At 40.3% G+C, this 25,341-nt stretch overlaps 1 protein-coding gene across 10 annotated transcripts in view; it reads left to right on the plus strand.

Moving 5' to 3' along the window:
* Window positions 1-25,341, plus strand: part of DAB1 (DAB adaptor protein 1) — a 415,964-nt gene that overhangs the window by 301,093 nt on the left and 89,530 nt on the right. For all 10 annotated transcript variants that reach the window (XM_059853705.1, XM_059853707.1, XM_059853708.1 and 7 more), the window contains one exon: window positions 11,642-11,841. In XM_059853705.1, the coding sequence (XP_059709688.1) occupies window positions 11,775-11,841 (67 nt within the window). In that variant the 5' untranslated portion in view covers window positions 11,642-11,774. The remainder of the gene's footprint in view (window positions 1-11,641; window positions 11,842-25,341) is intronic.

The following is a 25,341-nucleotide window of genomic DNA, read 5'->3' on the forward strand; positions in this document are numbered from 1 at the left end:
GTTACTATTTAAATATGCAGAACGCAAAAAGCTTATCTGGAAGAGCAGAGTGAAGTGTAAGTACAGCGCAAGGCTCACGTAAGGATGATTTGCAAGCAATAAAATCACACCTCCCTGACTTTGTAAGTACAAACTAATAAGCAGTGTTTAATAATGGAGGCTGTAATAGTGTGGGATATAAACCCAGTGGAATGTGATTTTACCATGAGATCTTACCTGAAGGGGATGGATTGGTTTAGCACTGACAGAGTGAGGATTACAGGTATTTGGAATGTGTGTGCAGTAAGGGATGAGGGTAATTGCTCACGATAATCTCTGAGCAGTTAACTCAGAATAATGACAGGGAGTTGGTGGGATTTCTCTTCCCGGGTTTTACTTCTTCCTCTGAATCAGCTTGAAAGTGTGAAAACCTCAGGTGGGACTCTTGCTGCTCCTGTGATTTGGGAAGGTTTGCAGAAGAACAGAATGAATGTGCTGCTAAGAACAAATCCTCCTTGGCGGAGGAATGGGTGGGATGGTCTTCAAGTTCTTAATCATCCCTGATTTTGTAACTCTGTCATTATTTTCATTAATTAACTTGAGTGGGTAACACAAACATCACACTTCTTCCAAAATTAATATTTTTACTGCCTGCCATTTAGTCTGTTGATCTGAAAAAAAGCCCAAACCAAAATGTTAAAGTGGAGCATAGGCAATAACTTCATTGAATGTGTATTTATCTGGATGGCTTTAATTGGGCATCATCTGCAGCCCCACCACGTACTGAGAGCCTGCCTGCTTTCACAAGCTGGGCAAGGCCAGGCCTGCCTGATGCTGGGCTTTGGGAGGCAGGAGCTGCTGGAAAGGCTGGAATTCAGGAGCTGGTTCTTCCCTGGGGCTCAGCTAAAGGGCAGTGGCTGCCAAGGTTGCCCTGCACAAAGGAGAAAGTATCTGGGGGCCTGACCACTGGAATTCCTTTGAGTTCCTCTGGCCCTTTCACAAGGCCATGGGTGCTCAACCCATGGTCCTGGCTACCTTCCAAGTAGAGTAATTAAATTCTGCATTCCTGAATTCCCTTTCGTTTTAATTGGATTTGGAATTCTTCACCTTTTGGCTTTAAACTGGCCTGGCAAAACAACTGTTTCTCATTACAGCAAGGGCTTAATTCAGATCAGGGTATATTAGCCTTGAATGTAATGTACATTGGTTTAGGTGTGCCAGGTGTTTCAGGAGAGCAATCTACAAGGGAGAGCAACATTTTACTTCTGTTTTTTAATTGATTTTCTTTGCTGTACTGAAGTGCACCCATTTGATGGTTATTCCTGTTCACTCTCTCAGTTTACAGACCTTGTTGAGACTGTAGAATCAAAGGCAATTCACAAAAATATTTTAGATCTTTGCTGCATCCAGGAAACCTTCTGTTTGCCTCTATGTGCAGCTTTCATCTCTTTTGTGTAGTCAGTGAAATCTAGGGCATCGCTGGAAATTCAGCTTTTACTGTGTATCCAAATGTTCACCTGATCATGGAGACTGCTCAGCACTTCAGAGGAACCAGCTGGTAAACAAGGGAATCTGTGCTACAACTCACCTAAAATATGGCTTAGTTTCCACTGTGCCAGTAACTTCTGTTCATGTACTGGAGCCTAAATAATGGATTTTTTCAGTGTGTGCCACAGCACAGCATTTTAAAGTCCAGGCTGCCTTGTCGATGAGTACTGTGCTTCTGCAGAAATTTTAATTAATGAATAGCAATGTCCAAAAGGTGTAGGCAGTAATGAGAGTGAATACTTTAATGGTTTAAATCTGGGAAGGTAATTTCTGGACAGGAGAAATATTTGATATGGATAAAATTCAGATTAGTTCATGGTTCACCTGGCCCTAGTGATACCTACACTTAGAACTTGTGAGCACTGCTGGCTCACAATCAGAACATGTTTTTCCCTGCCTAAAATGGAATTCTGTTAGTCAATTCACATTAGCCAAGTCTGAAGTCTGTGTCTGGTTGGATTTATTTGCACTGGGCTGATGACAGAGCTCTGTTTGGCTTTTTGTTTGACCTGGATATGTGTATCTTCCTTAGTGCTGTCAGTCTGCTCTTAGGCTGCTCAGTGAATACTCCTGTTACTGAAAATCCAAGATCTGTAGTCCTTTATTAAATTATAGAGAACATTACTTGCTCCTTTAGTATTTACCTTTGGGCATTAGGACTCTTTTTCCTAGAAAATAACCTGGTACAGGGTTTTGTGAGAGCTTCTGAAACCTCTATGAAAGCAAAAAAAATCATCCAAGCACATCTGGGAATGCCTTTAAAAAAACAAGTAGTATTAATGAGTACATCTACATTTTTTTTAATAAAGTATATTTCATGTAAATGCTTGCACAAAAGTCTTTATAAGTAGGAAGGTCCCACCTGTGGTATGGACTATAAATTCACTTTGTAAAGCATTCTGTCCCTTTTCTCTGTATGAATTCCAGAGGACAGCCCCAAACTGACAGAAAGCCTTTCTGTTGTGGACTTGATTTTGTTGGTAGACAGAGAGGGCGGGCAGAACCAGCATCCTGTCTTTCATCCTTCTGGATGAGGATTAATCATGATCACAGCTGCAGAATAATGCAGATCTTAGCTGGGGCTGGCGAGGGGGAAGGGATGGATATGGGGGGAGCAGAGCACATCTCTGTCTTCCCTTCCACCAGCCCCTCCTGCCCTTTATGGAAGAGTTGTAAGGAGCAGATTCCTACCTTTTTTCCTTTTTTTTTTTTTTTTAACTGGTTAATCTTTCATGCATCTTGTGGCTTTTTCTTTTAATCATAAAGAATGCACTTGATTTACTGGTAACACACTCACACAGAATGTTTGCATGGCTTCCTTGTTTCCTTGATGATACATCAGGCACTGGGTGCTGAAATTCTGCTGGTTCAAAGGCACACAGATTTACACCAGTGACTTTTACTGTGTCTCTGTAGGCAGCCCCGAAATGCCTTGCAGGTCAACTGTTCTTGAAATGGATAAAAGTGTGCTAATTCCTTCAAGGTAAATCAGAGGGATTATGACATCTAGGAAGAGGAATCTGCCAGACAGTTCTGAAGCAATATAACCAGGACTGACCCAACAGCATCTCTAAAGCTTCCAATAAAATTGCCTGAGGAGTCTGCCAAGAAGCCAGATGCTGCTGCTGGAAAAATACCTTCTGTAGCTTGGCATTTGTCCTGTAATTGCTTCCAAGAGAGAATAAACTGTAGCATGACAGTAGAAGGTGAACAGTTCCTCACCGCATGCTGCTTGGTGATTTTTTAAAATATTTCGAATATAAGCATTATTTTCTGATTTGTTACCACTCATGCAGATCCTTGTACTCATTTAACTGCTTAAGAGTTCCCCATCTGAATAATCAAACCCTTTCTATTTTTTTTTCCCTCTGACATGTTAGCCTGGCAGTGGTTTGGTGGTTCCTTTTCCTGGAAGTGATTCCTTTTGCAGGGTCTCTAACCTGATCAGCTGGGCTTTCATCCTGTTAGGGTGTGAGGTGGTCATGTACACCTGGATATGTCACAGTGGGGACCCTGTATGGATGTCTCTCTGTATAGGATTATGATACAGCAAACAACACCTGGCCCACACAGTTCCAAGGGTTAGACAGCCGTGTGGCTTTGTTTTTTCTTTAAGTATGTTTTCTAGTTGTGGGAAGAGCACTGTGTTACTGTTCAGAAATGCTGCTGAATCTTGCCTCTAACCAGAAAATGCATGGAAACTTTTTAGGGAAGATGCTTCTTCCCTCTGAAAATGGTTAATACTCCCTACTGATAGAAAGCAGAGGCATTTGTGGAGCATCCTATAACCTAATCAGATAAAAATGAGATGAGAACAGATAAGTGATTCCAAGAAAAGTATTTTTTTGAAATTTCTCCAGGAAAATCTAGCAGCTGTCCTCAAATAGTTCTGTTTGGCATCATGCAGGAGCCTGCTTGCTGTTCATCCCAGCAGTCCTGTGGGATTGAAGTGGTTTCAAGACTGAACTATTCAAATAGAATGGTCAAAAGTAATTTTGCAGCTAAAACTCATCAGAGAATCACAGAATGCCCTGGTTTGGAAGGGACTTTAAAGCTCACTGAGTTTTAACCCCCTGCCATGGGCAGGGCCACCTCTCACTATCCCAGGTTGCTCCAAGCCCTGTCCAGCCTGGCCTGAGACACTTCCAGGGATGGGGCAGTCACAGCTTTTGTGGGCAACCTGTGCCAGGGCCTCACCATCCTCACAGGAGAGAACTTCTTCCTAATCTCTGCTCTAAACCTACTCTCTGTCAGTTTGAAGCTGTTCCCCCTTGTCCTGTCACTAAATGTCCTTGTGACAAGTCTTCCTTGTGGGTTCCCTTCAGGTACTGGAAAGCCTCTTGACAGTTCAAAATGCTGATATTCAGTTGTGAACACGAATGTAAAAGTGATTATTGCCTGTTTGTGGGAATTCATACAGTCCCAGAAGCTTCTTGCTTTTTCCCTTTGCTGTGCTAGACAATGAACTTTGGTAGGAGTCAGGTGGTTGAGTTTGGTGTAATAAAGCAAAAGTCCATTTCCAGCAAGGTGAATTCCTTTGATCAGTTTTCCTAATACTTAACAGTCAAGGGAACAAGGGCTGAGTGTTGAAAAATAACAGAGAACAAAGATGCTGGCAAGAGGGGCTTTTTGTCATTGTTGGCCTTTGGAGGGTTTGCTTTGCTTTGCTGTAGTGTCAGGAAGTTTCAGAGAATGGAAGGGCACAATGTACAGGTCAACTCTTGTGGCTGAACCAATCTCAAAGGGACCTGGAAAAGCTGGTGCAAAATTCACATCCTTTAAGAAGGTCAGTGTAAGACACCACTCCAAACTTTACCTCAGATTTCAAAGTACAGCTTAAGTTATAGTGCTGTTATTTTATTTAAAAGGAATGAGAAGGTGAGTTTCAGTTCAGTTTTACTTGAAATACTAAGAAAATTATTCTGAAATTGAACAAAAAACAGAGCTGAATCAAGATATTTCTGTGAAGGACAGGAGATGAACACAATTCCTTCAACTTACTGTGCCACTTCAAAACATGCTGAGCTGTCCAGGGTGCAAGATGTTTAATTCCATAACCTTTTCTCCCAATTAGAAGACACAGATTCTGATTGTGAAGAATTTGCATTCCAGTATGAAACGTGGTGTCTGACATTGCTTTTACCTTCTCCCTGGTGATGCTCCTGACTGCACACTTCCCCCTTTCCTCTGGTGTGATGATTGCACCACTGCACTTCAGTAATCATTTAACAGCTCTAATTACAGAATACTGTGATCCCAACTGTGTACTTTGTCCTCTTTGCCTTCTTAGTCCCTGTTTCTTTGGTGTTGAGAGGATCACAAAAGAGCTGTTCTTCTGCTTTGCAAAAATAAATTCCAAAGGCCCTGCTTGGGTAATGTACAGATCTGCATTTTCTCGTGGCTTTGGAGTTAATGACACTGAATTTTAGCCGTGGAGGGGTTGGTTTGTCTGCTGTGGTTTACATCAGTCATGCTGGCATAACTTCTCTGACATTAATGCAGATACACCAGCATGAAATTGGTGTAACTCCAACTCCATTAAAATCAATGCAGTTAGCCAATGTGAGTCAAATGCAAGGCCATTGATTTTGTGCTGGTGTGACTTTATCGACTGGAGTGGAGTGAGGCAGTTTCTGCTGCTGGGGCTCGGGACACAGCCAGGCTGTGCCTGTGCTTGGAGTAGTTGTGACTTTGGTTTCTTGTTTGTTCTTGCACAGTATGATCAGAAATTCCTTCTCTTTTCTGCTCCAGGGTCAGCAGTGTGGGAATCTGGGAGTAGTGAAGTCTTGGAGTAGAGCAATTCCTGGGGGAAAAGCATTAGGTAATTCAGTTTCACTGAGCAGTCTCTAGTCCCATCTGAATGATTTCCTCTGTTATCAGCCGTGTGGTATCAGAGGAATGATGTGGAGTTTTTAATCCTGCTCCTTTTTGATGTGATACCCTGCTAAAGCTTACAGAAGCACTCTGAGTGGAGTTTTGAGTCAGAAAGTGCATTTAAAGGAATGGTGAGTGCTGTATCTATACCCCAGCACACTGGGATTGTTCCTGGTTTTCAGCTCTCTGAGCTGGAGTTGCATTCCCTGGTCCATGGGCAGAGGAGATGTGGTTTTCCTGAATCAAATGAGATACCTTTAATATTTCAAAAATCCTTTAAAGCAAGTCCATGTCTTCTATTTTGCCTTTGTTGCATGAGTGCTGCCCTGTATAATAGAAACTAGAAATTGGAATATTAAAATGAAATGTTAGTAATTTGTCATTAAAAATGTTGATGAAATCAATTCATTCCTTTGAAAAGCTTCTTTTTTATCCGGTCAGCATTTTCTGTGAGTAGAAAATTCACAGCACTTCTGGTGAATAATTGGTGGAGTGGAGTGCAGTATTCACCACGACATGGAGTGATTTCCAGGAGGAATTTCAGTAATTATTCCTGCCATCGTTGGAATACTAATAAAAATCTTACTTTAGAAATATTTTATAGGTCATTTTTTTGCCAAGATGCTCTTCAGTGGTGAATCAGCTTCAGTGGTGCTGTTTACCCCATCTGAGGAACTGGGTAACATGCCTGAAAGATGCCCTAGAGACAGAAAAATGAAGCATAGTTTAAACCACAATAAACTTAATAAAATGTGTTATTAGCCTAAGTTACATGTAGGATTTTGTTAAAAAAAGAGCTTCATGTTTTCAGGAGATAAGAGAAGTATTTTATGAATACACTCAACTACAGCAATTAAATACTAAGGGAAATTAAATGCTGTGGTTGGAGTACTAGGTATTTTTCTGATATTGGATGAATTAGAAAGGGTTATTTGGCAATGTTATTCTGGAAGACACTACAGACATAGAACAGAAAACTGAATAAAGGACATAAAACTCCTTCCTTTATCATAATATATAGAAAATCAGGAGTGGAGGGAAATAAACGCTCATTTTAGAGCAAACAAAACTAAACATGAAATCTGGAGGCAGCTGTGAGTCTTAAAAAGCTGTCTGCTTTAGGGATTGAGTGGGAGGTGAAGGGTGCTGGGTTCCAGGGGAGGGTTTGTAGGGGAATAGATGTTTGTGTAGTATCTCAGTTTGTGCATGTCAACAGTAAAATTCCTTTCAGCTTTACAGGCTGCAGAAATGCCAGTAAAGAAATGGCAGGAAAAGGCAGTGCTGGCGTGGAGTGCCATAAAGGAGACTCCTTTGGCTTTGTCACTGGAAGCAGTGCATTCTGCTGTTCTGGGGCAAATGGCAAAACAGAGGGGAGGGACAGACCCGTGAACAATCCAACAGGGGCTGTTTTCTGTGGCAGGGCAGCCAGAATGTCAGTGCACAGTCCTGTTAAATACTTTACAGAATTGGCTGTAATGAAGTCTCACCGACAGCTCTCCTGTTTGCTTTTGTTTCCTCCTCATTTTCTCCTCTCTGTCAGTGTCTTAATCTCTCTCTTACCTCAGCTTGCTCCTTTTCTGGTCCTTACTTGCAGGCCTTGTTAGCTGCAGTGTATCAGTGGGTTTTGGATCAGTCCCTTGGGTTCCTGCTTGGAATTAGTGCAGTGCCTTGCTGTGACAGATGAATCCTCTGATGTTTGCCTGCCCTGACCATTGGGGAAATGAGCTGATGAGTACAAAACAGTGTGAGCAGCACCAGAGGATTTCCTGGCCCCTCTCCCTGGAGGGTACAAAGAGCACTGGTGGCAAGGGTGGGTTTTCCATGGTCTGTTTGTGTGTGGTCCCACTGCTGTTCTCTGTATTGGGCTCTGAGGGCAGGTGGGAAAGTGGATGAGTAACATTTTCTCCCAGGATTGCAGACCCTCACACTTGAACTGGTTTTAGTTTTCCAGGATCACAGCACTTTTCACTTCTATTTTGACTTACATTTTACCCTTTTAGTATGTTTGGGCTTTGCTTAACACTTGTAAAACCGTGGGCATCAACATGATTATGCTGGGAGCTTTGGAGGAGAAAAAATTAATTGCAGGACTCCAGAGGCATAAAAGCAGGAGCTAAGGATGGGAGCACAGCTTTTGTTTTGTCAAACCAGTGTTTGGGAGGTACCACCCTCTTGTAAAATCCCACTTTGTGGCTGTGGAGAAGTTAAATACCTAGGGAATGCCAGGCCTTAGTTACAAATCCTTTCTAAGACTGCTTTTCTTTTATATAAGCAGATGGAGACTGGTTTCAGGGGAGGGAACTTCTTAAGTTTTGAAGTCCCAAAGAAAATTAATTAATTCATGTATTTGAAAGCCAGAGGGGAAGTATTATGATCATCTTGTCTGACCTCCTTCATAACTTGGGCCAAGGGAAGTCTCCTAATAACCCCTGCATGAGCTCACTGAAGCGTGGTTGAAAAGACAAATGATTTGACAGAAATTGTTGTTTCACAGGCGTGTGGGGGAGGCGAGTGGAGCTTGGGACTAATTTCCCCATGCATAAAGGATCCAACCTGTGTTAATCCTAACTGCAAAGTGAATTTACAGAAATATTTCTTTGCTAAGGCTTTAGGTTTTGTGCTGGCGTAGGAGTAATAGAGAACACAGGCTTAAGAACTTCTGGAATTAAGAGCCAGTTAATTCCAGAATGCTCTGATTGTGTTCCTGCTGTAGCCACTTAATAAGGCCATGGAAAATGTCAGTATTTTGTTAAAATGAAGAGCTCAGAATCCTCTTTAGGAAAAGCTGAGGCATGCATATAACATTGCAATAGCTGGAGCAGTAGCAAGGCACACAAGGAGATTGTTAGAGTGGATGGATATGTGTAAGACAATGGAATTTTTAATTTTATTTCTTTTTTCTTTTTGGAAACGCAGCTAACAAAATTTTGTCTTTAGAGCAGGGAGAGAAACGTGGCAGACCTGATCAAAGCAAATAGCATCTCATTGATAAAACACATGCTGCAGTACTTCCCACAGTTGGGAGGCTGTGGTATTTAACAACGGTGACCTAGATTGGAGGAGACAATGAAAGCTGTTGCGGTGAGGAGCAGATTGACTGCCATTCTCATCTGGGTAATAAACGGCTGAAATATGGACAGTGCATGAAAGTTTACTAATGTGGCTTACATAAAGACCTATACTTTTGGAGGAATTGTCTCTGTAGCAAATTCAGTTTGAACTATGGCTGGTGTCTGACAGATGTTTATGTGCTCCTTTACAAAGACACCTATTACTTTATTCAAGGATCTATGAGCCTGTGAGAGTATGACCTGATTAGGTTTGAAAGTAAATCAATATGTGAACCTGTCCAAAAACAGACATGCATTTATTTTAAAAAATATTACTCAGTGGGATAGCCTCGAGGGGATATAGCTTTTCTGGAGAGTTTCAGATGAGATAGCAGTCATATGTTGTTACTTTAAAATATTCAGTGCCATTCAGATGCTGCTATTTCAGCTGTCCTGTTGGAAATAGCTGACAACAGGAGATGACATTCCTGATGCTTTGTAGCCACAATGGCCTTCTAAGACATTAAAACTTGCTTAACTACAGACCCCAGGGGTATTTGGTATTTATTTTTAATTTATTTTTTTAATAAGTGGACCTATTATAAATATTTCCCTTTTGTGAAGTGGCTCATGTTAGTGCTCCTTGTAGAGTTATGCAGTTAACCTTTGGGTAAATATAAATCCAAATTCTCGAAAAATAAACTGTCAATCCAGCTGTGACTCGAGAGATGCTTTAAGTAAGTGCCATTGAGCTGTAAAGGCTGATGCATCCCTACTGTGCTGTAAAACTAAATATTATTAAATTGGGTTGCAGGCAGGGGGAGGGGAAGGAGATGGGGGTTGTGAGGGACATCTGTTCTGCTCAGAGCTCCTCTCTCTGCTCGTGGGGGGATTTGAAGCGTGAGTGAGGAGGGTGAGAGCGTTCCCCCCAGCCCTGCTCCAGCAGCTGTGCTTGGGGAGAGGCATCTCCCTGTCCATGGACCTGGCCAGAGAGAGCTTGGGTCCTGGAAGCCTCACTTTGGGAGCTGTTAGTCCTTTTCCCTCCCTGACCAGCCTTCATTTGCTTTGTCCTTCCCTACTCTTTTCTCAGCTGAGAAGATTCATCGAGATGCTGTTGGTTTATTCAGGTCTGTTACACCAAGCAGGTGTGTTCAGCAAGCACTGCAACTTCGATTTGTGCCTTGCTTTATTTTTTTTTTCCTCCTTTTTTTTACCATGCAGTGCTTATTCAGATTCCACAGAGGGGGGAACAGGGAATTTTGTATTTCAAAATCAGTTCAGCAGATTTTGAAAAGCTATCTTTGAATATTCTATAATACACAGACAGATTTGAAGAGCTTATTAAAGAAAGCCCCTGACACACTTCAGCAATATTAAATCACTTCAGACGGTGCATGGCAGTGTAATGTTACTGAAGCATTTTAAAATGTTAAAAGAGCCTGGATTTGAAAGTACTGGTGGCTTCACAGCCCTTACTGTGAAAAGTGATTTAAAGTGTCAGAATTATTCCAGTGTTTGCAGTCTGCTACTTTCTTAAATGACAAAGAAGGGACATTAGTAAATAACTCTAACTGCAGTTAATCTCTGGCCATCTAACCAGCTGATATGCTGGGTTAATATCTTTATTAAATGCTTATTTAATAAGTGGGCAGCTGTTCCAACAGGCCAGATGGACTTCTCTGTAATTGTGCTAATAATGAGAACTTTCTCACAAAAAGAAAGGGCAGTAAGAAGATGCATTTGGTGAGGGAACATCCTGACAAATGGCTTCAGGACAGTCTGGTCCTCTGCCCTCAACAGACTGGCTGGAGTAAGTGGTTCATCCCTCAAAGCAGGAAGGACCAGCAGTGAGAACTGGAGCAATGGGTTGTTTTTGGCTTAGATGTTTATTCTTTGTGTATTCTTTGCCTCCAGAGCCCTGACATCCCCAGTCCTGCCTCCCTCGTCCTGCTCCAGCACATTCCTGCTCTGGGTTCACACCTGGTGCATTTTTGTCCCCAACAAATACACAGCTTTTTCCCTAAATGTTCTCTCTCTAGATGTTATCTTTTTGCACCTATCCCATTTATATTTCATGGGTTTAGTTAACTATTTTCAGAGATCTTTACAAGAAAGATTACTAGATGGGTGTTAAAATTACAGCTTTGTTTGTGTGGAGACAGAGTCTTTTATACTGGAAGCATTATCATAAGCAAGAGGAGTGGCAAAGTATGATGTTCTCAGCATGAGCAATGAATACATTTTTCATTTGTCTTTGTTCAAGTAGAAGAATGAGAGCACTGAAAGAGAACTGGAGGAGTAAAAATCTGTACTTACTCTCTGGCAATATGGAATTGGTGCATTTAAGAATTGAGTCCTTGCAGATTTTTTTGCTTTTGGTGACATTTCCAGCTACTTCCTGCATTGTGGTCTCTGTCCTCCAGCAGCTGGTCCAGAAGTGCTGCTCTTCTCTGTACCCTGAGCAGTGTCTCTGGGCTGTGAAGGCATCTTGGATATGCCAAAACACCTCAAATATAGATGTTTGAGGTAGTCACAGATAATTATGCTTAAGCATCTAAAATCATGGACAACTGGCTCAGTAGATGGAGAACTTCATGTGCTTCTCCCTTGCGATGGTTTGGCTTTTTTATTTTCCTTTCATGTTTTAAACCCAGAAAATGACTGTTCCTTTTTGTTTCCTTCCCTAACAGCACTCGAAAGGAGTGAATGAGATGAACTGTTTGGGTTATAGTATCTGAAAGGCCAAATTATTCTCTTGGAGAGACGTTCTAAATGAGCCTGACCGAGATCCTGGATCTGTGTGAAGAGGACTAAGGATATAGGATGTCAACTGAGACAGAACTTCAAGTGGCTGTTAAAACCAGCACAAAGAAAGACTCCAAAAAGAAAGGTAGTGACTCATTTCTCTTTATTTGTGTGTGTTTTGTACTTTAATCAGCTCCTACATCAGCCACCTTTGGCACATCTGTGGCTCTTCTGTTATCTGTGTGCTCAGTGAAAGTGGGATTTGTTAAGCTCACTGGAAGTCTGCTACAGAAATATGGGGTTTGATTCTCTGACATAAAAAATATATCCTTTTGAAAAATGAGAAAAAAATTGCGTATTATTTATGGTTCACAAAGAGAAATCATGTTTTTAAAATTACTCAACAAAAGATCACTTTTCTTTTTCTCTGCTGACAAACACGTTTTCTTCTAATTGCTCTTCTGCTTTGTTTTGAACTAACCAGAGCTCAAATGCACTTTCTGTTCCTGGAGTTTGAATTCTACTGACTCTTTGTCAAGTTAGAGAACTCAGTAGCAGTTTGTGGAGAGATTAATTAATCTGGTATAGATAAATATAAATTAAGAAGAAGAAAACTCAAAATTAAGGAGAAGCAGTGGAGAAATGCATGGCTGATTAGTTCATATTTGTATTTACAATTTTATCTCAGACTGTAGAGCAGTTCTTTGGAGTGATAAGTGTGAGAAATGGGACCATATGAATTTGGTGCTTCTCCTTGCTTAAAGATTTTTAGTAGGGATTTTTCTCCTTACATTTTTATTAGTACTTTTATTGCTTATGGTTTTAAGTACTGATGAACTTGGAGCACAAGACCTTAAATTGTAGTGGTAGTTCTTGCTGCTCTGTGTAGCCATATTTGGTTATTTTTTTAAACATACACATGAAACTGAGATTGAAAACAGATTTAATATGAATTACTCAAATAAAAAAGTAAAACAAAAAGAAAATAATAATATTAAATAGTTTTAATACTCAACACAGCAAGATTTGAACTTTCATGTGAGCTCTGGAGTTTGTAATTCTGTTTCTTTCTGTGGATGTGTCATTTAGCCACTTACTTCTGAGGGTTTTTTCATTTTCCTAAGACAAAAAAAAAAAACAAACCTCATCTTTGCTTATATATATATAATGCAATTTTACTCATATATAATGCAACTTTATAATGTAAATTTTACTCATAGTAAACTTGAACTGCTGGGCAGCAATACCATTTACTGCAGCAATTCTACCAAAACATTTACTAAGGCCTTGTATTCACTTTGGCTTTTGTATCAGAAATATTTATCCTAGAGTTTGTAGAAAACACAGCAATTAAAAAATTTCAAGTGTTTGTTCAGGAAGATGGTTTAAAAACCTTATGACTGCTCTAGGCCTACACTCACAAATCAAAAATGATTCATTTAAGATAAAAAAGCTCCAGTTGGGAAAGGCAAGAAAAGGGGAACTTTGATGTAAATGAGAATGTGATCTAAGATGTTTAAGGCAAATAAAGTTAAAGTGGTTTGGTTGTATGATCATTCAGTTTTTGGGGGCAGGCAGGAAATTAAAAAATGTCATTTCTTTGCAATATGGATAACATCTTTTTGATGTGTGTCTCCTATGTTATTTCTTCTGCTGGAGGCTGAAACTTTTGAATCCAGCAAACAACTCTTTTAGGAACTTGATGTTTATGCTAATAAAATATTCAGCATCCAACTTGTAAAAACATTTCCATAAATCACAATAGCTGAACACTTCTCTGCCCAAAATCTGATTCTATCCCCCAAATGGAAATTCTGAAAATTACCTTCAGTGCTGAGGGGGAGTATAAAATACGTTGTGTGGCAGTGCTGTGAGTGTCTGGAGAACTGGAAGGGACAGGAAATGGCAGTGGCACATCCCAGGGTTGTTCTGGCTCAGTGCTGTCTGTGCAGTCTGAGTGCATCCATCCCATCAGCCATCCCAGGGCTGGGGCAGTGAATGCTTCACACAGACAAGGTACACAATGCACACACTGTGTGCTATTCAAATCCCACAGAACCAGAGTCAAAAGAAACTTGGTGTGCTCATTTACTTGTCATTGAGTTGTATGCACTTCCCTGTGTTCCAACAAAGGAGCCCTCCTCTCTATAGTGGGAGTGATGGACACGTGAAAAACAAGGATGTTTTTTCCCTTTTTTTTCCCAAGTTCATTAACTGTGAGCAGTGGCAGGTAGCAAGTGCTATCATGAAGTTTTTTATGTTGCTAATCAATGAGTTTGATTATGCAATGGAACTGAGTATTCCCAAGAAATCAGTCTTTGCTGTATAAACAGAAATTTCAGTTCTGCTGTTTTTTATTTTTTCAGCTCAGTGTTTTATTGCACTTCTGGAGGAGCCATGCATCCCTCTCCATCCTGAGCAGGGGCAGGTCTCTTTTGCTGTATTATCCACTGTTTTGGTAGTTCTCCTGCTTTCTGCAGCTCACAGCACTGCACAGAATGTCTGTCCCACGTTTGTATCCCCCTCTGGAGGTCTGGGGTGACTCTGAGGGGATGAGGATTCATGTGGAGATGGAGCATGGGACTGGGTTCTTTCCTGATCTCAGCCTAAATCCTCTGTGTAGAGTCAGCTAAATCTTTAGTTCTCTTCATCTCCATAAACATCCAGTAAGGTGGTGTTTATTATTTGGAGTGTTGAAATAAAGCTTAATTCCTAGGATTTGTAAGGTGTATGGATATAAAGCAGTATAAACTGTCAGATAAATGTGAGCAGCTCTTCTTACTGATGTACAATGGCCAAAAAAAAATCAGTGATTTGTACACTTGTGGTAATAGTGCCTACCTTGAGTTAAAGCCACTGTGATGTCATTAGTTAACAATTTAATAACCTGGACAGGTTAGGAAGAGAGTTCAGAAGGAGTCTAATGATATTTAGTGAGTGTGAATGCAGAGTCTTGCTGCTGGGATGGACTAACTCCCTGCCAGAAGGGTGGAATGTGTGGTTGAAGTTTCTTTAGGATTTCATGTAACTGCTTTTAGGCTCTGTTGCATAGACTGCTGACTTTTGGGTGACAGGGAAATAGTTTGATTTGTGCTGCAGATGGGGCAAATGACAATGCTGGTGCAAAGATTTGACCAAATATTTCTTTGCTGTGCTGGGCACACACAGAAAACTCTTTCTGTAGTCACATGCAGAGCAGTTCCCTTTGGAACACTTCTCTTTAGGCATGGTGTTTTTACAGCCACGAGCTTTGTGGTCACAGCCAGCTCTGCAGTGTCTCCACTGTCATCTGAGCTGGTTTGTGAGGCACTGTCAAGAGCTTAAATACAAAACCCTCTCAGAAGCTGCTGTTTGCACAGAATCACAGCTGAGGAGCTCTGATGTTCTGTGGCTAAGTTCAATATTTACACAATCATATCAGACTGTAATGTTGTATGTTAACATTATCACCCTGGATAACCTTAAAAGCAGGCTGTTGAAAAACCAGGTACAAATTTTGCCTTTCATTCAGCCCATATTGATCTGATGGATCCAGTGTTGGGTGGGCTCTAGAAGTGCTTCCTGGTCACACTCCTGGCAGAGGGGTTGGAATTTTATCTGACCTGGAAATACCATTTTGGGAACAGAAGTGAGCCAGGCACCTCCCTTCCTCTGCAGATTGTCACTTTCTCCTCCCTGTGCTGTGAAGCTCCTTGTCCCTTGAGGACCAGTGTTTCACCCTGACCTCCAGAGCCCTCCTTCCTGCACTTTATTCCATTTTACAGGCTTACAGTGCACTAGGTGTTATTAGAGGAGATTATATTTCTGCCATCCCCCACCTCCAGCCCTAATCTTCATGCCACTCTTGCTGATATCTGCTGCAAACTTCATTGTAATTATCTTTTTTGCTCACATTTTAAAAGATATCCTGGAGAGGTTTCGTATTGCTCTCTAAGTGGAAATGGTGAAAAATTCTCAGGAGATTTAGAAAGCTCGATTTGAGGACTTTTTTTGGTGATGCAATTTTTTTTTTTTTGTGAGTTTGCCAGAAGTCATGTGTTCTTTAAGAAGTGTTAAGAGAATTAATGGTATAACTAATGCTCTTAAATGCTGATGTTGTTTTGTTTGTTTATGTCATCTGGTTCATTAAGAAGTGGATAAAAATTGTGTGTTTGTATCATTCAGGATAGGAAATTAGAGTTTTTTTATTAGCCAGAGTTGTTAGAAGCATAAACCATGTTTGCCTTGTAGTACATGGGGGAAAAGGCTTGTTGTAAGTGTGTATAGATTATTGAATCAAATTGAAAACATTTACTTGAGCCTATCGGAATTAAAATTGATTTAGAAACCTCTCTGGGGGAAATGTCTTGCATTGATGTTGAATTTACACTGATAACTGCCTTGGAAAATCCCTTCTTGCAAAATTAGCTGAACAGAAAAATTGAAATGGGAGGTCAGTATAGAAGTGAGCCAGGCTACCAAATTTCAGCACAGATCTGTGTCTGCTTAGGGTAGGCCAGGGGACTTTCCTAGAGATTTAATCTCTTCCTCTTGCACTTAAATTCTGTAATTTTTCTATTTGAAGCTTAGGGCTTGTTCTGCAATTCCATCTCTCGTCATATCCCCATCGTAAGACTCCTGAGTAAATTTTCAAAGTTACAGGGGCTTGTAAAGTATGGAAGCACATTCAGAGGGGAGCTTGGGCATGTTGGCACTCAGCATGATGGTGGTTGATGCTCAGGTCCCCTTGGGTGAGATTTCCTTGTTTATTGGGCTTCCAGAGCGTGTGGGAAGCACGTGGCATCTGGGAGCAGCTCAGGGCTGGCAGGGCGCCAAGCTGGGGATTGCTGCACCCAGCCAGTAGGAATGGGACATTTAGGGAGGGTGGGACATGCTCTGCTGGAGCTGGAGGTCTTCTCCTGGCCTGGAGCTGGGCTCTGTGTCCAGGCTGGATGGACATCCAGGTGCCCAAGCCGTGCTCCAGGAGGGAGAGCTGGTTCATGCCAGGTGAGGAATTTACACTAGGGAGGTTTGCGTGGCAGCGCTGGCTTGGAGGTGGGAGATGTGAGTCTGATCCTCTTGGGATCACAATGGCAAAAAGCTTAATTGTCCCATTTTATCTCTCCTGAGTGCTGATTAAAAGGAAAGCAGTGGCTGCAGGATCATTCGCGTGCGGATTGGGCCTGTGGCAGAGTCACATCTATTTCCTGGGTCTTTCAAGCACTAATGAGAGGCTGGGGTCTGTCTAACTATCTAAAGGAAAACCTTTGCATCCCCAGGAGCAAAACTCTTGTCAGACTAAGATCAAACAGGAGCTACCTAGTTAGTTTAAAAGCCTTTGGGGATAGGAAGCCTTTAAACGAGGTTATGTTTTGTCATTGTCAGTTTCCATCAGAGGTGCCTGATGCTACCTCAGTCCTCTTTTGGGCTTCTTAGACCTCATTTGAATCCAGTCTTTGCACTAATCATTGCTAAACTCCAGAGTGGAATGGAGGTTTCTGATTGATGTAAAAGTTACAATTTTGCTGACACACAGAAATCCTGGTGCAGTTTTTGCAGCTCTGTTTCCAGGTTGGAACTTCAGTTCAAATTAATAACTGCTATGATGGCGGATTACTTTTTTAATGAATTAACTTCTTTTTGAAAACTTTGTGATCAACTACCAACAATTAAAACATCATCACCATAATGAGGCATTTCAAGATGTCACATTGGTATAGGTTCTTTTATTTTTCTGATCATGTAGCTAAGATTCATGGAATCTAGCAAAATTTAAATTTGATATAAAGAGTAATGAACAAAGGAGCTTCTTTCATTGACTGGGAGTGGATTTGCTTTGTTTCCTTGCAGTAGCTATGAGTTTTTCAATAATTTATAGATCAAGTAACAGCAACATTAATTGATACACTAATTGTGTCCACATGCCTGCCTTTAACAAATCTCTTTTGTGAAATGATTACTGACAATATTAATTGCACCTCTTTTGTGAGTTGATATAAGTTATGAATTCATTCTCAAGTTGAAAGGGGGTGGGAAAATCATTAATTTTGACATTGTGTAGCTATAATTAACAAGGGTTATCCAATAACCTATCATCAATTAGAGAGCTCATGAATTCTGTTTTAAATACCATGTACCAAAGGAGGTCTGTGGTTGTTAATTGAAGGATTCTTTGGGGGTGATGGATGTTGTCTCTTATTGCAGATATGATGTTTATTGTTGTATTTAATTGAGGGAAATCTGCCTAAACTAAGGTTGGGGCTGGTGTTACTTTGCTGCTCCTCAGCAGAGAATCAATAATCTGTTGAACATTAAGAACAGCGTTTCTCAAGAGCTTCTCTTACAATTTCTCAATGATTTAACAGTCATCAAAGCATTTCAGTTTAAAGTAGTAATCAGGAGCTCAATGCAATGCATATTCCAGAGAGGATTTGAGTCATGTAACAGTCCATAAGTGCAGGTGGGTGTTGCTGTGCTCCAGTGCACTGAGAGACCTGCTGTGAGCATCACCTGTGCATCCTGTTCAGCCTGTGCTGTACCTTGTTTCTGGCTGCATCCTCCTATGCTCTGAAACTACCCCTGAGATTTGACTGAAATACAGAGAAAGTGGGACTGATAAGGAAGTAGAACTTCTAAACAGGCAAATCAGTTAATTTTCAGCAAAACTTTTTCTCTGCTTGCAGTCATTGAAAAGACTCTCAGCAAAATTGCAAAATTCATATTAGAACTTTTGTAAATGGTAAGTTTTGTTTTAGAGAGTTCAGGGAAGAAAATTCTATTGTGTAATGAATAACTGAGCAGGAATGACCTAATTCATCCAGATTAGTAGCTAAAATACCTCCAGAGGTTTGGATAAGTAGAAGTTTCCTAATATGGCTCACAGAAAAATATTCTACAGGGACAAGTATGTTGGTGATGATAATGTTTTTGTAGCATTCTTCATCCAAAGATATTTTCTCGCCCAATAAATATTAATGAATAACATTTCTGTCAGCGTGTTGCACTACGTGCATTTGGGCATTTGTAATTTTCTGAAACATTTTGCCTTTTTCATCAACATTATTATTACTTGCAGAATTTCCCATAAAATGCAATAAAGTGTTGCTCACTTGTATAATACAGATTAGAGGTATCAGCTGTGTTGATAACTGCTCCCATTTTGCTGAAGAACACAAGTAAATTTGGAATATTAGCTTGATCCCATTATTAAATTGCTCACTAATTTTCCCTGAAAGAAACAGGTAACACTTAGCATTGGTGTCCACATTATTGCAGTGTATACTTTTTCATATTACTTGGGAAAATTCCTCCAATCTTATATAATTTTATGTAACTTGTGGAAAATCATGAGCTTTCTTGACCTATGTACATATGGGGGAAATGCGAGTTGATTTCAGAGGTGGTTAAATCCTTGCATCAAAAGCCAGTGCTGATCTCTCATTTACTTTACAAAGATTGCAGCACAAATCAGGGCAGAGCTTGGTGTGTAATCTGAGGATCCTCTTTCTTATTCTGTGCTTTAACCAGCACATTTCACTCTATCCCTGTTGACATCACAGTAATTTCATTAATCAGCTTGTGAAGAAGAACCTGTGGAGGAATGTACAAGTTAGCAGACACATTCAGGGTTTGGTTTGTGTGTTTAGGCAGCCTGAATTAGAAGTGTTTATTTAGATCTGAGCACTCCTGGTTAAGAAAAAAATCACCCACAGAATTGGTGCCATTTTGAAATACTGTTACAGAAATGGTAAGCCCTTCATTCATGCCTTGTGGTATATTCCTCTTAAAGAGCTCAAAGAAATATGTAGGGAATTTGGCCAAGTAATAGGCTCAGACTTCCTGTGATAAATATGTCAGGGCAGACATTCACTGTGCTCCTTAGGAGAGAAGAAAAGATGTGGCTGTGATCCTCATGCATGATTCTGTGTATGGGATCAATATGGACATTATTGGTCCTCCAGAAAAAAGGTAATATATTATATATACATAAAATGTATTTGGGTTGTCAAGTGATAGAGTGGATGTTCCTTGCGAGTCCCTTCCAACTCAGCTTATTCTGTGATTCTGTGAATGTGTTGAAACATACCATTTCTCTTGAAAGTGAATTAGAGATAAACATGTCCTCAGAAATAATAACATCCTATTTGTATTATTTTTATCTAAACATTATTATAGATAATAGCTAGTGTTGGTAGAAGGACAGGAAGAAGATCATTTCTCTGCTTTTGGCTTGGTTTTGCATGTGTGGCAATATTTAGCTTGCTTAACTAAGTAATGTGTTCGTGGGGGGTCTTTTGTATAAAAAAGAAAGGAATGTCCTTTAATGCTCATTGGCATCTTTCCTTCTACTTGCAACAAGAGTGGGGGGGAGCTGATAGCCCAGTATTGGGATATCCCAGTATTGAGCTAAACCTGAGAGCTGCCAAAGGCCATTTTCAGTCTGGTTCTGGCTGTAAAACCTCATGTGGAGATGCTCAAACTCTAAGTTTCTGCTTTGAGCCTCCTGAACAGCCAGAGCCTGTCCCCAGAGCCTCTCTCCACAGATGAGGATCAGTGGGGTTGAAATCACTTCTGATTTAGACACTGTGTTTATCCTGTTCTCACTGCCCAGGCTGAAACACCAAACCCAATTATCACTTATTTGCAAGCAGCAGTTTACCCCCTTTATTTACTCCAGTGTTGGCTTTTCCCAATTCCTTTTATTTATGCAGTTGTGCAGTGCAGGAGAACAGTTGCCAGCACAATATCCATTATTATTCTGACAAGAACAGAGTAGCTTTCACTTCCATTTCCCAGAGACAGCATTACTCATTGCTGCAAAACAGCATTAAAAACAGGAGGAGGAGGGTGAATTGTCATTTGGCAGCAGAGTCCCAGCACTGCCTGTCCTTGCTCCCTGTAGATCAAGTTTGAAGCAGAGGTGGGAAGGACGTGTGGTCTCTCTTTGTGATGGGGCAGTCAGGGAAGCAAACAAGCTGTTGCTCCATTGATACAAAAGTCATTGGGACTGGAACCAAAGAAATTGATATGATTGTGTTTCCAGCATCTTCCATTGAGGGTAACTGAATCTGGTGAGCTACAGGGTTTGGGGGGGGATTTTTCCTCTCCCACATCCTCCTGCCAGTGGTTTCGGGGCTCTAGAAATCCTGCAGAGTTGTCCAAAAGCACAGGCAGCTCCAGCCTTGACTTCTAAATATTAACATTTTGCAGCAGATTCTTCTACAAGTGACAGGAGCAGCAGATTCCTCTGGAGCCAACTTTAAAGTCTACCCTGCTTTAACCACCAGCAAATGCTGAACAGCTAATCTGTGATCTATAATTACACCTCTTATGCTCTTAGTTTAGTTAGAGGGAGAATTGTGTAGTGAAAAGGATGATTCAGGGAGTGAAATGAAATTAAGTGCAGTCTTTTGAGGTTAACTATTAATCTCATTTTAAATATAAAATTGCCTTGAAAGTAATAAGAGGGTAATATTCGCACGTCACAATAATGTGCTGATAACTAGGTGGAAGGCAAAAACACCAGTAGTAGCTGTATGAACCATTCTTTTTTTTTGCAGCCTTGTGTTGCCTGTGTAAGTTTTAAATTGAATTCAAATGTCCAAAGTCACATAAAGTGAATTAAATGCACCAGGGAAATTGGATGTACTCTGAACTCAGGCAGGGCTTAAGTTTAATATTGACATGGTTACCTTGAGTGTTCAGTGTTTGCTGTATTTACTAGTGTAATATATTTATGGCTTATAGTTCTTTTTAAAAATTGCACCTATTTGAAATGTCTCTTTAAAAATCATGTTACCAGCCCTTGCCAGTAAAATTGGCTGTGGAAGAACACAGCCTCTGCTGTGGTGAGCGTGTCAGAAGGATGGCAGTGCTCGAGAGACACTGGAGATTAAAATGAAAGCTACCTACAGAATTCTTTATCTCTCTTGCCTATTTTCTTTCCCTGTGCTAGACTATAACTAAAGCAATCCATTATATCTATGCCTCTGTTTAATTGCATTAAAGAAATGCCGGGGCTCCAAGGTTAAGCACTAAAATTCTAAGGAAGCAGAGCCTCAAAGTTGCCAGTGTAAGCCTCATTTAACATCCCTTCAGGATACACATTTTCATACAGTTTTTAATGAGCTGAGCTCATCTTGCTGTTTCCTGGAGACCTTTGTCCTGCTCAGTGAATGGAAGGACAGTGGTCAGGGAATGTGCTCCATTTGGGGCTGCTGTCTGTGCTTGGCACTCAGGATGGAGCTGATGCTTTGTTTGCATCACACCCCAGCCTGAATGTGGATATGTGGCTATTGATGGAGTCTAAATCTAAATTCCTTACATCTCAGAGAAATTCTTTTCATATATACCTCTGAAATAAGTTCAAAATGAATAGTGTGAATGACTGGACATCAGTGCAGGCCCTCAGAGGAGTGCAGTCAGAGCAGGATTTGGGAGAGATTAATTTGGCAGAGGAACTAATGAGAAGAGACTGAGAGTTGGTTAAGATATGGATGCTTAACATGATCCCAGGGTTAGAGCAGAGGGGGATGAACAATCTTTAGTGACACTGAGGTTTATTAGAGATTATCTAACTCTAAAATGATGGAAAGGCCCATACTTTGAAGCTCATCTGCATGTGCATGTGTTAATGAGGTCCAGGATAATGCTAGTCAATAATAATTCTTTTTAGGCCAAGTCATTTCCTACAAGAAAAGTGTAGGTGGTCCCACTCAGTGCTAGATATTTACTTCAGTGAAACAAACACAGCCTGGGTGTTCAAAAATACCTTGAAAGGAGTCCTACCAACCTGAAAGCTCACTTTAATGTTAATTAAAAAGGGGTCATGTCTGGCGGGTTTTTTATGCAGACATATTTAAGAAAAGCAACAAAGATCCTGGAGTCAGATCTCGTAGAAGCAATGAACCTTTATTTTATTGTGTTTGAAAACCTTTAGGATTTTATCTTAATTTCACCATCCATTTTAAATTATCTCACAACCATTTTCAGGGACATGGTCATTTAAGCAAATAAAGATAAAGTAAATATATATTTCACATATTTAAAAACCTAGTAAACTCTCTCCAGTAATTTCTTAACTCAGTAATTCCTCATATTCTATTCAATGCATAAACTACTGGTGTACTGAAAAGATTAAAAAGATAAAGAGGAGGTTTGGGTTTGGGTTTTTTTAATCTTGTGGTGGAACCAATTATTTGGGGTTAAATGTCCATAGAGCAGTCAGATATTGGATTTTTAATATGTGAAATTATTGTGTGTTGATATGAAATACTTCTTGTCTTTGTATTTAACTCCTCTGTTTTTAAGACAAAATATAATTACAAAAAAGATTTTTGAGGGGAGATTAATGTCTGATTGGTAATGAAGCAATCAATGCAAATTTAAAGGTGCAGCAAGCACTTCTATAAACACACAGTGGAAAATGTATTTCCTGTTGCTGATTAAGATTGTCAAATAAAGATGTCACTTGTAACAAGTAACCTGATAGTTGCTACTGGAGTCCAGTTTTGTAGTAAAATGTTCACAACAGAGGAAATAGGAAGCCTTGAAGTTGTGAAAAGTTTTTCACCATTTACTCAAAGTTCAGCTTCCAGGGAGGTTCTATGGACATTTAATCTGTTTTTGACTATTTCATAATGAGGAAGTTCATTGAGAACTGTTGGCCAACACAAGAGTGAGAAAGTCAGAGCTACACCTTTGAGTGAAGTTATCAAAGAGGACTTCTATCTTTTATTAAATTTGTGCCATGAATGTGGGAATATGTATTGTTTTCCACTGCTGGATCACAGGGGAATGCTCTGGTTAGAGAGTGAGCTGGGGGAAAAGACCCCAAAGGTGCATCTCTTCATGTGTTTTTCCAGGAATGTGACGTTATTTTCAGAAATGTAACTTGCAGCTCGTGTGAGTTCACTGACCATCAGATGAACTCTGTGAAGGCAGCCTTATATTTTCTGTGTTTTCTTCTTGCTCTGATCCACACAAGCTATCTCTAGCAGATAAGTCTAAGCTATTAAAACATCATCTTTTGTTAATGCCCCATAACCTCTGCAGGCCAGATTTTGTAGTTTCTGTCATTTCACACTAATTATATCCAAACACAAGCTGATTTACTTTTTTCTCTCAAAGCAGATGATGTTTGGAGGAGACTGAATTCTCTAAGGTTAGTAATGAAGTTTCCATTTGAAGTAATCCAGTTCAAAGGGGGAAAATTTCCCCTTTAGGTTTAGAGCAAAGGTTCTAAAAGCCTGAGATGTGAAAATAAAGAGGCACTAGCTATAAATACCTTTCAAATTATGTCTCTTTAGACTTGCTGAAATGTGTGGTTAAGCTTCTTTCTAGCTGCTTTAAAATATTCAAGGTTATTGGCCTGCATTAAACTCAAAACCTTTTAGATACCAATTTTTTAACCAAGTTATTCAGAACTGACAAGCGGAAAGATTTGAAAATAGGGGTCTGTGAGGAGAAAAAAGCCAAAAGACTTGAAAGAAGGAACTGGGTGTTTTCTCCCAAAAAAATAATTTTAGTATTTTTACACTCCAAAGTGAATTATCTTAATTAGTAAGTGTATAGCACAAGCAGTTCCCTCTTGCCAGTGCTGTTTATATTAACTAAGCGTCCCTGGAATATGGGTATTTAGTCAGTCAGACTCTCATGTCTAGAAAACATGAGTATGCTTATGACCAAGGCAAAATATTCTAAGTGCATCACCTCTGAAAGTTCCTTTGCCAGCATGTGGAGCAGGGCCTTCATTTGATCTGCTGTGTTTGATGGGCTTTGAGGTCTGAGATTTCATAATCAATATGTTCCTATTCATCACATTTCATCTACTTAGATATATTAATTTACACATTCATTCATCTCAAGCCTAACAGTGAGTAGTAATAAAGTGACTTGTAAGTCAGAATTGTTGAGGGAAACACCTTTCTTTCATGAAAATTTCAGCTTTGAGTCTGGAATTCAGCCATTAGATGTGGGAGTGGAGTGCAGCTGGAACAGCCTTGCCCCAGTGAATGCACAGCCAGTGCTTGCATTGGCAGTGGTGGAATTGCTCCAAGTGATGGTGTTTCACACCCAGGTTTGGAAAGGGAACTGGATCACTCCAGGGCAGTGAATCCCAACACTCACTGTGTGATTGGAGGTGCTCTTTGTGCTCCCTTTTTAAAAAAAACCCTAAGTGGTGTTAGGGATGGGAAGATGGTGCAAAAGCAGTGAATCACTGAGTATCTGCATCCATTGGATCCTGCAGGTTTTATTTCTAGTGTCTGACAGAGGTGTAGCTAAAGCTTCATATGACTCTTCTTTAATGTACTTAACCTTTGTACCAGAGGCATTTTTATTCATTTGGTGTCTAAGTACAGCAGGAGATTGGAGCAGCATTGCCAACCTCTGCAAATGCTGTAATCATGGGATTAACCTACTTCAGAGCCCTGGGAGCACGCTCACTTGGTGAGGAGAGCAAGAATGTTTTCATCACTCTGAGTTCACTGGCAGGTTTTGAAACCAAATTCTGCTCTTTTTATTTGTGTCTCAAAGTGGAAGGTGCAGTGGAAATGATTGTTGTCTCTTCTTCCATTCTGCTTACGGTAATGAGAGTTTCTTGTACATTTTCTGTGCCTCTGTGAGAAGGTTTGTATTTATTTCTGCTGTGCATAGACACAGAGGC

Source organism: Haemorhous mexicanus, chromosome 9, assembly GCF_027477595.1.
Source record: "Haemorhous mexicanus isolate bHaeMex1 chromosome 9, bHaeMex1.pri, whole genome shotgun sequence".
Lineage (NCBI taxonomy): Eukaryota > Metazoa > Chordata > Aves > Passeriformes > Fringillidae > Haemorhous > Haemorhous mexicanus.